At 45.2% G+C, this 14034-nt stretch overlaps 1 protein-coding gene across 1 annotated transcript in view; it reads left to right on the top strand.

The window, feature by feature from the left end:
• The first annotated feature begins 3921 nt into the window (after positions 1–3921).
• The window catches only part of SLC7A10 (solute carrier family 7 member 10), a 93314-nt gene continuing 83201 nt past the window's right edge, over positions 3922–14034 (top strand). The window contains exon 1 of the mRNA XM_075008932.1: positions 3922–4096. Coding sequence (XP_074865033.1) covers positions 3970–4096 — 127 coding nt within the window. The 5' untranslated portion in view covers positions 3922–3969. The remainder of the gene's footprint in view (positions 4097–14034) is intronic.

The raw sequence follows: 14034 nt of genomic DNA, 5'->3' as shown, positions 1-14034 counted from the left end.
AGATTCATTTTTAATTTTCTTTCATGCGACTATTTCTACTCAGAAGTCCTTTAAGGATCACCAAAGGATAAGAACATAAGAATGTAAGAACAGCCACACTGGGTCAGACCATGGGCCATCAAGCCAAGTATACTGTCGTCTGACAGAGGCCAATGCCAGGTGCCCCCGAGGGAATGAACTGAACAGGTAATCATCAAATGATCAATTCCCTGTCGCCCATTTCCAGCCTCTTGGAAACAGAGGTTAGGGACACCATCCATGCCCATCCGGGCTAATAGCCATGGATGGACCGATCCCTCATGAATTTATCTAGCTCTTCTTTAAACTTTACTATAGTCTTGGCCTTCATGACATTCTCTGGCAAGGAGTTCCACAGGTTAACTGTGCATTGTGTGAAAAAATATTTCCTATTGTTAATAATAATTTGGCAACAAATACCCAACTTCTTGTATTTGGCTATAAACTGCATCTCAGTGTTCCGTAATGAGTGGACATATTCATCATATAGCCTCTTTAACCATAATTTCTCCAATATTTATCCCCACGCAATCTATCTATCCATCTGCATGACACAAGGTACCACGAAAACAGTATCTCAGATAAATTTTCTATCATCATGCAACATATATTTCTGAACAGCTAAGCATTTAATTGACTTTTTGATTGTTCTTCAAGGTGTTTAATTTGAAATCACTTAAACATGTTTTAAAATAAATGTTATATTGAAACACTTTTAAAAACTAAGGTTCTGTAATTTACTAGTCTTAAACCAAGACAACGAGGATCAATCAGTCCAACAACAATACCATCACACTGAGAAGGGATGACCTGGAAGACATGAAGCAGTTCACCTACTTGGGGAGTATTATGGGCAGAGACAAGGGAACAGATGGGAATATCAGTACCAGGATAGGAAAAGAAGCAGCTGCATTCAAGACTCTTCATCCCATATGGAGATCACAGATAATAGCTGTGAATACAAAACTGCACACCTTCAGTGCAAATGTGAAGAGTGCGCTCTTGTACGGATACAAGACCTGGTGTACTAAAAAGTCTTCAAACCACAAGCAACAGACATTCATAAACAGATGCCCGGGTACATCCTTTGCATCAAAGGGCAAGACTTGGTCACAAATGAGGAGCTTTGGAACAGCAGGACAAGAACCACTTGACATTCAAATCAGAGAAGAAAGTGGGGATGGCTAGATCACAATCTCAGAAAACCATCATCCAGCATGGTACATCAAGCTTTCACACAGAAGAGGAAGACCCCGGACAATGTGGAGAAGATCTACTGAGATTGAAAGCAACTGGGGTACTCCTGGGGTCAACTAGAAGTTTTGTCCTGATACAGAGTCAAGTGGAGGAGACTTGTAGATGACCTATGCTCCACCTGGAGAACAAGGGTTATAGTCACTTACCTACATATGTCAATGGGAACTTGTGTTTGTAAAAATCATAATTATTAAAATACACCCTAATAATTCAGTAAACAGAAATACTCAAGGTACATTTTAACAGTACTTACAGCAGCAATTCATTCAGAAACTACAACTACAGATAGATCAATTTGAGAATAAAACATGACCTTTGAAAATCAATATGATGTCTTCTGTGTATGACAGCAGCAAAATAAAACTACTTTTAAAAGTAAAGTCATTTACAATTACTCTGTTTCCTTCAGTCAGAATAGTCCACTGACTGCCTGAAATCATTTTCCATTTTTCAGACCAACCTTACAGTTAAAAATTCAAGAAAAATCAGATTGAGGTGTGCACAAAAACTTCCCACCACATATCACCGCTGTGTTACAGTTGGAGGTCTTTATTTCTTCTGTCACTGATGGTAAGGCATCACGTGCAGCTGGAATTTTTGAGCTTTGCCATTTTGCTTGATGTCAAGTCTTCTTTTCTTACTGTCCAAGAAGCCAGCCTAGCTTATTATAATTGTCAACTTACTTCACAGAGTAGATCACTCATACTGTATGTATCTTCAAGCCAACAGTATCCATGCACAGGACTACAATATGATGGGCATCATCTTGGCCAACACACTAAGGAGTGAACTTGGGACCCTCAGAAGTTTTGCTTGAGACAAAGAGCCACAATTCCACAGCTGGGCTATTGCAGCTGTATAACATCTGTGGATCAGGCACAGAGAATCATACATACTCACCAATGAGTCCCTCACCATACAGTGAATTCAATGCACTCACACAGCAAGAGATACTTGAATTATTATAGGAAATTTGAGTCACCATACGTAACTGGGTATTTTATGCTTCTTCTCCCTCTAATTCTAAGTATTAATATATTTATCCCTTCACACCTTTGTGAGGTAAGGAAATACTATACTGATGGTTTTACAGTTGGGAAACTAGGGCAAAAAGAACTAAATTCTTTGACAAAGGTCACATAGGAAGTTTGTGGCAGAAATAAAAACTGAATGCAGGCCTCTTGTTTCAAATCCATCCTTCTTCCAAAGTGACTGTTTCTGATTAGTGAAAGATGTTTAGTACACATTTGGGTCCTTATTGGCTGAGATTGTCAACATCACATTTGAGAAAGGATATCTACCAATCACATTACAGCACATGATAATCCAAAGAATTGTAAAGAAGCACTCTCTGGGCCCTATGAACCTTGCCATCTAACTTCCCATTCTCAATCAAGATTATCTACATACACAGAAGGAAGCATTACAAAATAATTTATTCTAGCATACTAGACTTCTCCCAATCAAGGTTCACGTCAGGACATGGCATGGATCCTAATGACCCCAGATAAACTCCTCCTGGCCACATCATCATATTACTAACTCTCTCCTGCGATTTAACCTCCTTTACCATACTGTACTAATCTCCTTCATCAAACAAGGAGCTGAAATTAACAGAAAAGCACCGACTACTCCAGTCCTTCCTTTCAAGCCTACCACCAAGTATGCTGATGCCAAATTACTCCATCTCCAGCCATGGATTTACAGGGACCTCATTTATTAAAGTAAGATTGTGGCTGAAGACAATTGTACAAAAATCAGCTGAAACACGAGTTCCGCTCTACACGTGAGAATAATAAACTACATTTACTGCTTTTTGCAAAAACTTTGAAAGAACTGGCAAAGCTCTTCCCCTGCTATGACTTGGTGGGGTTTTTTTGTTTTGTTTTGTTTTGTTTGTTCGTTTTTGTTTTCTACATTGGTGAGTTCTGTTAGGGAATAAAATAAGCCCCAACCACCCAACAAACAAAGACAGTTTCATGAGCAATACAACTAAAAATCTGACTGGAAGGGCACTCAGACGTGAGAGCCTCATTCCACGGCCGGGGCAACCTGTCGATCGACTAAAGAGGCCCGGCCCGCCCCGGTCTATATCTGGCGCTCTGAAACCATCCCGGGAACACGCCGCGGTACCAACAGCCCCAGGACCATGCCAAGGGGAGGGAGACTCCTCGCAGATGCAGCACCCCCACCCCCCAGCTTGTCTAGCTACGTCATCAATGCAGAGGGGGATCCCCTGCCACGGGCACACAGCGGGTTTCACACCCCAGGTGTTTGGGGCTCCGGTGTTTGAAGTCCAGGGCCACTGGCTGCCGCACGCCCAGCGCCCGCTCCCCTCCCGGCGCAGCTGCGCCCCCCACCGGAGGCTGAAAGAGCCCAGCCTGCAAAGGGCGGCGGGGCAGCAGCCGCGCTCCCCGGGCGGCCTGGGCAAACCCCTCCCCGGGCCAGCAGCCTGTGCCCCAAGCGCCGCCGAGCCATGAGGCTCCCCCGACGGCCGCGGGGGGGGGGGGGGGGGGAAGCCCCCAACCGCGCCCCCGGGCGCCGCTGCCCCGGCCGCCTCCCCCGGCGGCGCCCTCCTCCGTGCAGCGGGGGCGGCGCATGCGCCGGGCATCGGCGAGCTCTCCGGCGGCGCTCGGGCTGCGCGGGGCAGAGGGAAGGGAGTCCCTGGGGCCGCGCTGCAGCCGCGGGGCAGAGATGGCCGCGGAGAACCAGCAGCAGAGCCTCCGCAAGAGCAGCGCCGCCCAGCCGCCCCGCAGCAGCTCGGAGCGTGTGGCCCTGAAGAAGGAGATCGGGCTGATCAGCGCGTGTGCCATCATCATAGGTACGAGGGGCACGGACGGCTCGCGCCGCCAGCGAGCAACCTGGCAGCCCCGGGAGGGGTGGCCCCCCACTAAGCGCGCGCGCCGGGGTGGGGGTGCTCGCAGGACCAGCCGAGCAACCACCAGCCCCAGGGTTATGCCGCAGGGCGGCCGCTGGAAACGTGCCTGCGGGGCTGAGCAGACCTCGGGGCTTTGACAAGCTCCCTGCAGAGCGCATGCAACAACAAGCAAGTGTTTGCATTTCGTTTCTTCATCATTGCGCCCTGGCCGAGAGATTAATGAAGTTAGCTCCTTCCTGGCCTGCGAGCTATTGGTGTCGGGAAATTAATATTTATTTGACACGGACAGAGGGAAGATTAAAAAGTGAAATGCCTGTTGGAAAACATTTAAATCAAAAGTGGTTAAAATCTATTTTGGGTTGCAAAGCTCGATTCCCTTTTCCTTCCCACGCAATGCAAAGCTCCAGCTACAAGAACTTTATTATGTGCTGCCCCTATTTCAAAACAAGAGAGAAAGCCCCTAGAATTGTCTGATTTCATCTACAAGAGAGTTCCTGAGCGAGACGCAAAGAGCTGTAGCACCGGCTAATCTGCTAAACCACTGATGCCAAAGTCTACACTTCCTGAAAATGCTGATTGAAAAGCCTGTGTAGGTAGTGTCACCATAGGCAAGGGGAGCTGCAGATGTAAGTTGCTGAACTACAGAGTTTCAGCACCATTCACACTGCACTTGACAGTCCTGTAGAGACCATCCCACATTCTCTGGTATCTCAAAGACAGACAACAGTAGGAGTTCACATAAAGACCTACAGTTGTCATCCAAAGCAGCCGGCTGTATAATTCAACATAGATTTTGACCACTTTTGATTTAAAGCCAGTTGCCAATCATTGTCTAAATCTGAAATGCCAAAATATAGTATTTACAAATGAAACTCTATTCACAAGTCAGCATATTAAGACACTGTTCTACAATTCTTTTCCATCTACTCATATAACTACATTAAATGGGACAAAAATCTGATTTTTCCAATATCAATAAATGAGATCATGTTCCATTTCCATTTGCAGAGATGGTTTCTTACAGGGTGCTATGAAAAGTACTAACTGGTACCTGTTTCCAGAGGTCTGGCATCTTACACTTTACAATTAGGAAAGTAAAAATATGCTTGAAAAGGAATACACTTGATTTATTTCTACAGCCATTAAGAGTATTAACAACATAGCTAAAAGTTAGATAAGTGCTGTATTAACACTTCCTTTTGAATTATAAATTATCAGAACCAATCTGGTGGGCACCTGCATTGGCACTGGTACTCCTGCCCCTCATTAGGCATAAGGGAAGTGCACAGGAACAAACACTCCCCTGGACCTCCCTTAGTGGAGACACCACAGAAGCCCAGATTAAGATATGTCAACTCCACCTATGTCATTGACATAACTGGAATTGCATATCTTAATTAGACCTTCCTCTTTAGTGTAGACCTGCCCTTAGTGACCTTGTTGAGTACTGTAGCTGGACTAAGCTTAAGAATCTCTCTAATACTTTTCCAGTAGTTCATTATCCTTGTGTGCATTTTGTATTGTCTTGATTACAGGATTTAGATATTTGAGCTGACTGTATTGATTTCTTGAGTATTTGCACAAGACATGATCATCCATTCTTACACCTCTCTGGCTATGTCTACACTACTTCTTTCAAAAGGGAGCATCCACACACAAAAAAGCAGCTCAAAAGAGCAATCTGCTATTTCAGAAGAGAGCGTCCACACAGCCCCTGCTCTTTCAAAACAACAGGGATCGAAAAAAATCAGGTGCCATGAGGACTGCTCTTTCCAAAAGAGGGCCCACGGAGCATCTACACCTTTTCTTTCACAAGAAGGTGCTCTTCCTGAAATGGGGGTGGAAGAGCGCTTTCAAAAGAGTGCCACCTTCTTTTGATTTAATTTTGAAAGAACACCTTGTGTGTATAGACATTCCACTGGATATTTCAAAAGAGACTCTTCTTTTGAAAAATATTTTGAAATAACTTGCTGATGCAGATGCAGCCTCTAAGCATTTCTAATCCCAGTTAATATTGCATGCTCATATCAGTGCAAACTCCATAGAATCCTAGCTCCTGGCCCTACAGCCTTTACTTACATCAGTAAGTCACTGATACAGTTCATGTTATGGCTTTAAGATTGGACCTTTAGTCTTTCTGAACATAATCTGTACTGTGTTACATTAAACTAACATCTTTGCTCAAGAGTGCCTTAAGAGATGCACTAAGAAGAGCTCTTATTTTACCAGAGGGGTAGCCATGTTAGTCTGTATCTGTAAAAACAACAAGAAGTCCTGTGGCACCTTATAGACCAAGATTTTTTGGAGCATGGGTCTTTGCCTACAAAACTTTATGTTCCAAAAAATCTGTTAGTCCATCAGGTGCCACAGAACTTCTCCTAATTTTACCAGTGTAGTCAGACAACACCACCAGTGTGGTGCTCTGGTATCTGTACTGCTTCCTTCAGTCTCAACTGTTTGGCTGCATGCATATGCTCTCTGTCTGCTTGCGGAGCCAGAAAACTGATCAGCGCTGCAGCAGAGCTGGTCAGTTTCCCCACTCCCACAAGCTCAGGTGAGCCGGGAGCCAGGCTGCTGCCTGGTTCTCAGCTCCTCCTGACTTGTGTGATATTTGAGTTATGCATGATTGCCCAGGAACACAACCTACATGTAATTTGGAGATCTACTGTACAGGGAATTTAGTTACCTGCTTACCTGTCAAACTGTTCTGGGAACAACTGGGTGGAAGCTTACACAGGGAGGGAGATAACTTAGGCCGCATGTGTGATCTGTAGAGCTGCACAGGGATAGAGAACTGTTGTAAGTGATATCTTTCTGCCCCCTCACACTAACACTTCCTGCCTCTCTCTGGGGCTGGAGATAATGCACAATAGCTAGAGTCTTTGGGCTGGAGCAAATCTGGGGGGACTAGGGCAGTGTTTAACTACTTTATTTCATGTGATGTAATTTCCAAATTACCCAACTTAAGTGTTTGCAAATCATGAGATCGGCTTAGCAATCATGACTTTTTTCTTTTTAAATAATAAATGTGGAGACTCTTTCTTGGAGTTCTGCTTTTGAGCCTGCAGAGTTCACTTGGTTCATTTTTCCAGGCTTTTCTCTGCAACCGTGAGGACTAGGAATGTTCCATTTGTTACTAAACTGGAATTCCCAAATACTCACAGGAGTCTGGCAGTGGTGGCTTTCACGCAATTGAGACTCACAATAGGGTTGATAGAATGAAGCAATTATATAACTGGGTGTGTTGGCTTCCCCCTTCTTCATGTCCTTAAACCACTAATTTTCACAGGGTGCTACAGGTCTAATGGGTTCCCTTTAGGTTACCTTGACTGACTTGTGTTGAGCTGTCAGAGAGATGTCTTTGGGGTGTGCCAACCCCATCATCAGCAGGGGAGAAAATCTGCTCCATGCTAAGAGGCCAGAGAGGTGCTGTACACACTCAGCACCTTCCCCAATCTCATCCACAAGGACTCACCTATCAGAGCAGCAGTTGAGGTCAGTAGTATCAAGCACAGCCTCTAGGAGAGGAAAGAATGCTCCCTCCACTCTGTTCTCCCTCTTTGCCCCCTGGTGAGAATATAAAGCAGTCACTATGGCTGCACAACCCAGCCAGGTCACACAGAGCTCCTGTAGGTTTTGCTGTTTGTCAAGACTGGGCCTGTTGCTTGTTTAATTGACAGGAAATAACTGTTATATAACTGCCTGACGTAACAGCTATCAATATAATTAAGAAAATTGTTTAAAAGCCAGAGGGAATTGTTGTTTTGTAAAGAGTTCTGCCTGCAGTGGCAAAATTAATGAGGAGAGAATGGGCTTTTCTGAATTAAAAAAAAATTACACTAAGGTAACCATATCATTGCAACTACATCAGTACCACCTCTAATGCTGATGCACTGCACCAGTGCAAAGTGGGACTAACACTGATGCTATTTAATTCAGTAATGAACATGGGAAATGACCAGCTCCCAACACCCTCAGACCCCAATACCTTCCTGGATTTAAAGAGATTTCCTGGTTTCCTGTGCGCCCTGCACCTCCCCACTGTCCTTCAAGCACTGCAGTTAAAGAGGTTTCTGCTGCTTTGGGCAGTTCCACAGCTTAAAGCTATCATAGTTTTTAAACTGGATTTCCTGCTGATTTCCATTACATTTTTCCCTCTATGTATCAAACCTGAAGGAGATCTCAGGGAAATATGAGATGGTTGCAGGATGATGGGGGGAAAGACAGAGGTAGGAAGATGACACCTCTGTGAAAAAACAGATATCACACAGCTCTTGCCAGGTAAAACTCCAGCTTTACATGATTACAGTACTTAAAAACCCTGGAACTTGAGGGTTCTACCCTGACCTGTTCTAAATTGCATTCACGACAGCAGATTCCCAAAATAATTATGTGTATCATGGTATTAGAGACTGAGTTATGTAAACAACTGTGTTTCATCATAGTATTCCAATTCCTTGTACAAACACCAGTACAGCTTTGCTAGAATTTCGAATACTAATTTTACATATTCTGTACTCTGAAGTTTAGAAGATTATTATTTTATCAAGCTGCAAATGCTGAAAATCTTTAGCTAAAAGTAAGACCTGCTTTCTGCCTTCCCTAACCAGCCCTCCTCAGTGCCCAAGTTTGTCAAAACAGGTGTGATTTTACATTCCTGAAAACAAAACTGCCATATAACTGTTATGCAAATAATAAATGTTAACCCAAAAAGCCCACCTAGCCTGTATAAGGAAATGCACACACACCAGTATGGGCAATTCTGTCAGTTAACTCCAAGGTAAAAACTCTTGCATGCACAATACCCACCTTTGAATATATAAACTGGATAACTGTATATGCAAATATTCTTTTTTTCTGCAACAATAGATACGCACATCACGAGTTAAAGGGAGCCCACTGAAAACTGTGCTCCTAATGTTATAAACAAAAAATAATCTCAACTACTACACGTTTATTAACAAATTAAATTTATATTTAAAAGAGGAAAAAATCTGTTGCAACTATTGTATCTAAATACCTAAATAAGCCAAGGATCATAAATAAAATAAACTAACTTTTACTTTTCAAAAATCTGGTACATGAAATATGTTAATTTTGCATTTGAAACAAACACTCTAAAATATTAAGGTTGTGACCAACACTAACTCTGCCAAGCACTTCCAACATTAGGTTAGTTCAGGATGGATTGAGTCAAATCAAAGGGATTTAAATAAACACTTGCACTCATCATTTAAATCAGCAAGCAGGATTTAAATAATCAATTTTAATGTAATATGGTTTGCATTTGTATTTTTAGGTTACTTTCCTTTAAAAAAAAAAAGTTGACTCATTAGTGAGGGTGACCTGATGTCCTTTTATTAAAAGGGCAGTCCTATATTTAAGCCTTCCTGTTGGTATCCCTTCTTAAAAAGGGGACGAATTTCCCACATTTTCTATATCACCCCCATCAAAATCAGTGGGTCCTGCTACTTCCCAGATCCCTGCTCACCCGCTGTTCACCCACCTGCATTGAGAGAGAGCGTCGGGGTAGGGGGGCAGTGTTCCAGTGGCTGATGATGGGTGCCAGGGTGGTGATAGTGTGAAAAAACTGTGCATGAGGCTAGGCCACTCCCTCTTACAGCTCCATCAGTGCAGCCCCCCATTGCATGGTGTCTCTTGGCCAGCAGGGCCATGGCCTAGTCTTGTTTCTGGCCGGCACTGGCTGCACACTGTGAGCTGCAGTGGCCGGTCATGTCACCTCTATTGCCGGCCCTTCCGTCCTTTGCGTGCTTCCCTACTCACTGTCCTCTCCCTGCTTTGTCCCTGCACACCCTCCCCAACCCCACTGCTTCTCTACATGCCAACTAGCAGGGCCCATCCTGTTCCCAGTGCTGTGCAGACACCCCGCCCCCTGGGCAGAGCATTCAGCACATCAGCAGCCTGGCTGGCAGTCTCCTCCCTTCCCAACTGCCTCCTGCTTGGCTGGGACCCTGGGAAAACCCAAGAACCTCCAGCTCAGGGTGTTGCCCAGAGGGGCTGAGACATTCATTTGCCAAAGCTTCTGCATAGCGCTGGCACAGAGAAGAAGTCTCTCTGCCCCTCAGCTGTGCTCTTAAATGATGGGAGGGGTGGCAGGGAAGCAATTGCCAACCTGTTCATGCCCTGACCTGCAGTGGTTGGCTAGAGGTTTTGCACTTTGTTCCCTCTAAGGTGTGAGCCTGCATGGCCACCCAGAAGCCCATCAAGGGCCATGCCCCTGATGAGGAGAGCTGTGCAGGTGTGCAGCCACAGGGACCTGGAGAGGAGAGTGAGGCGTGGGGAGCTTGGGGCATGTAGGAAGAGCTGCTGAACCCAGGGAAGAGATGCCTTTCCGACGGCCCTCGCCCCAGCTGCAGGGCTGCTGCAGCAAGGAGATACTCTCCACAGGCCATAGTGCCAGGGCTTCTATGGTGGGGACAGGGCTTAGGGGAGTCCTTTCTCCTCACCACAGCCCTGGAGCAGCTTGCACCCCAAACCACTCATTGTCAACCCCATCCCAGAGCCTGCACCCCCAGCCAGAACCCTCATCCCTCTCCACCCCCACTTTCTGGTCCAGCCCTGACTCTGAACCCCTGGGCCCCATTGCACATCACGTCAGTTCAGTATTGGTGTACATAACAAAATTCATCTGCACATGGAAGTAAAACAAAGAGACACTGGGGCATAGAATGCTCTTCACCCCCTCACCCTCCCCTGCGTACCATCAGGACCATGAGGCTGCTCCATACCACAGCCCCCCTCTCTTGCTGAGACACCTCTCTGGCCAAGTTCACTGACTGCTCTGCAGTCAGGCTCCCCAGGCCCTGATGCACAACACACCCCTAGGGCTTAACTCCTTTCTGCCCACACTACAGCAATGGGTAGGGGAGGGACAGGAGGCAGCTGGGTTCTTGGCAGCCTGCAGCAGTCTGGAGGAGTTAGGTACCTTTCAACTTTCTGTGGGCCCAAACGAAAAATCTGCTTCCGGTCAGGGCAGGAGAAGAAAGAAGAGATGAGCTCTGCAAAGACATGGGGTGGGTCGTCTATTTCCCACTTCTTCCTCTCCTGCTGCTGGAAGCAGATCCCATCGCTTTCCTTCCAGACAGTGCCAAAAGACTGCTGCTGGCCACATTCTGGTGTGAACCCTGGCAGAAACTGGGGGACGGTGCACGTGAAACTGCATGCTCACACTCCCTGTGTTGCCTCAGGAACACCTGGTGCCAAGCACCAGGAGCAGGAGTGTCCATCCTTGGGGCTCAGCCAGGATTGGAAGATGGAAGGTGCTGGGCAGAAGGGGTCTGGTCAATCAGTCACCTATCCACTGTGAAAGGTGCACAACAGGAGCCAGTATGTCACCTTTCCCTGTTTGTGTGGGTTGAACTGTGTGAATTGAATTGAAACATCTTTAGGGTGACCACATTGCCCTATGGCAAATACAGAACACCAGCCTCCAGGGATGGTGGGGGGGGCTGTTGTTCCATGTAGGGCTCCTTGGCAGTGGGGGATGCTGTCCCATGGCGAAGCACTGGGGATGCGGGCTCTGCAGCCTCCCAATGGGGAGGTACCCCTTCTGGCCGGGAGCTGGGGGCAAGGGTTTGCGGAGAACAGGGTCTCCAAAGCCTCCCAGGAGAGGGGGCCAAGGAATGTGGCAGCTGCCCCACAGAAGGGGTCCCTGTCAGCAAGGGCTGTTGCAGCAGGGAACAGGGCAGCCACCCCATGGAGGAGCTTCCCTGCAGCAGGAGCTGCCCCTCTGACATGCAGGATGCCAGGGAATGAGGCAGCCACCCTGCAGAGGGGGCTGCTGCCCCGAGACACTGAGTGCTGGGGAACTGCAGACCTACAAAACACAGGCCAGTTTGCCCACTTTCTTAAAAAGCCTAAATAAAGGACTGGCCCATTACAAATGGGACAGATGGTCACCCTAAACATCTTGGAAAAAAGGTAAATAAAAAAAAAATCCAACTATGCAGGATTTCTTTTTAGTGGGAACTCAATCAGCTTGACATTAATTTGAACATTTGTGTGCATGATTCTGACTGATTGCCATTGAATTCACTTGAACATGAGTAACTTTACCAGAGTACCATATATATCATAGGGAAATATGATCATCCTGTCATTAGGTGATAAGCATTAAAACATGTTGATTTGCAATTAAATGCAATTTTTACACTAAATTTGATAACCAGGAAAATCCAGTACATTTATACACATTTATTTAGGCAATTATGTAGCTTAACTAATATTTGTTCATACCCATTTTTTCCATTCTATTATCTTCGAAAATGCTAAACGATGCAGGTTGTATTTGCTAGGTGATTAGTTTTTAAAATTGTGATTTATGCCAAGTTCTGTTTGGAAGAAGATTAACATTCAATTAAAATGCCCAAAAATATAATTTAATTTTTTTATCATTTAATAAAGCTACCTTAAAAGTGCTGGATGAATACAGGAGAAAAAGTGTTTTTTAATCAAAATGTGTTTTCCATTTAAGACTGTATATTTTCAGAGAAACTATCCACAATCACTCCAAAATCTTTCTCTGGAGTGGTTATAGCTAAATTATTCCCCATTACATTGTATGTATAGTTTAGATTATTTTTTCCAGTCTGCGTTACTTTGCATTTATCAGTATTAAAATTCACTTGCCATTTTGTTGCCCAATCACTTAGTTTTGTGAGATATTTTTAAAGCTCTTCACAGTCTGCTTTGTTCTTAACTATCTTGCACAGTTTAGTGTCATCAGCAAATGTTGCCACCTCTGTTTACCTCTTTCTCTAGATCATTTATAAATAGATTGAATAGGATTGGGCCCAGTATGGACCCTTTGGGGACACCACTAGTTACCGCTCTCCATTCTGAAAACTGACCAGCTATTCCTACCCTTTGTTTCCTGTCTTTTAACCAGTAATCAGTCAATGGGAGGACCTTCCCTCATATCCCATGACAACTTACTTTACTTAAGAGCTTTTGGTGAGAGACTTTGTCAAAAGCTTCCTGGAAATCTAAGTATGCTATATCCACTGGATCCCCCTTGTCCACATGCTTATTGACCTCCCCCCCACCCCGAAAAAACTCTAGTAGATTAATAAGACATGATTTCCCTTTACAGAAACCATGTTGACTTTTCCCCAATAAATTATGTACATCTATGTGTCTGACAATTTTATTCTTTGCTATAGTTTCAACTAATTTGCCTGGTACTGACATTAGATATATTGGTCTGTAATTGCCAGGGTCACCTCTAGAGCCCCTTTTAAATATTGATGTCACATTAGCTATCTTTCAGTGTAGGTACAGAAGTTGATTTAAAGGGTAAGTTACACACCACAGTTAATAGTTGCTGAAATGTCAGCAACGAAGTCCCACCCCACTTGAAGTCAAAATTTTATTGATTTCAACAGGGCAGGATTTCATAGCAAGAGCATATATCTCTGCTCATTATAGCTACGTCTACACGTGAAGCCAACATCGAAGTAGCTTATTTCGATGTAGCGACATCGAAATAGTCTATTTCGATGAACAACATCTACACGTCCTCCAGGGCTGGCAACGTCGACGTTGGGCAGCACCACATCAAAATAGGTGCTGCGAGGGAACATCTACACGCCAAAGTAGCACATATCGAAATAAGGGTGCCAGGCACAGCTGCAGACAGGGTCACAGAGCGGACTCAACAGCAAGCCGCTCCCTTAAAGGGCCCCTCCCAGACACAGTTGCACTAAACAACACAAGATCCACAGAGCTGACAACTGGTTGCAGACCCTGTGCATGCAGCATGGATCCCCAGCTGCAGCAGCAGCAGCAGCCAGAAGCCCTGGGCTAAGGGCTGCTGCCCACGGTGACCATAGAGCCCCGCAGGGGCTGGAGAGAGAGCGTCT

Source organism: Carettochelys insculpta, chromosome 14 (assembly GCF_033958435.1).
Source record: "Carettochelys insculpta isolate YL-2023 chromosome 14, ASM3395843v1, whole genome shotgun sequence".
NCBI lineage: Eukaryota > Metazoa > Chordata > Testudines > Carettochelyidae > Carettochelys > Carettochelys insculpta.
Note: the sequence above shows the minus strand (reverse complement) of the source record. Positions and strands in the feature narration are given on the sequence as shown.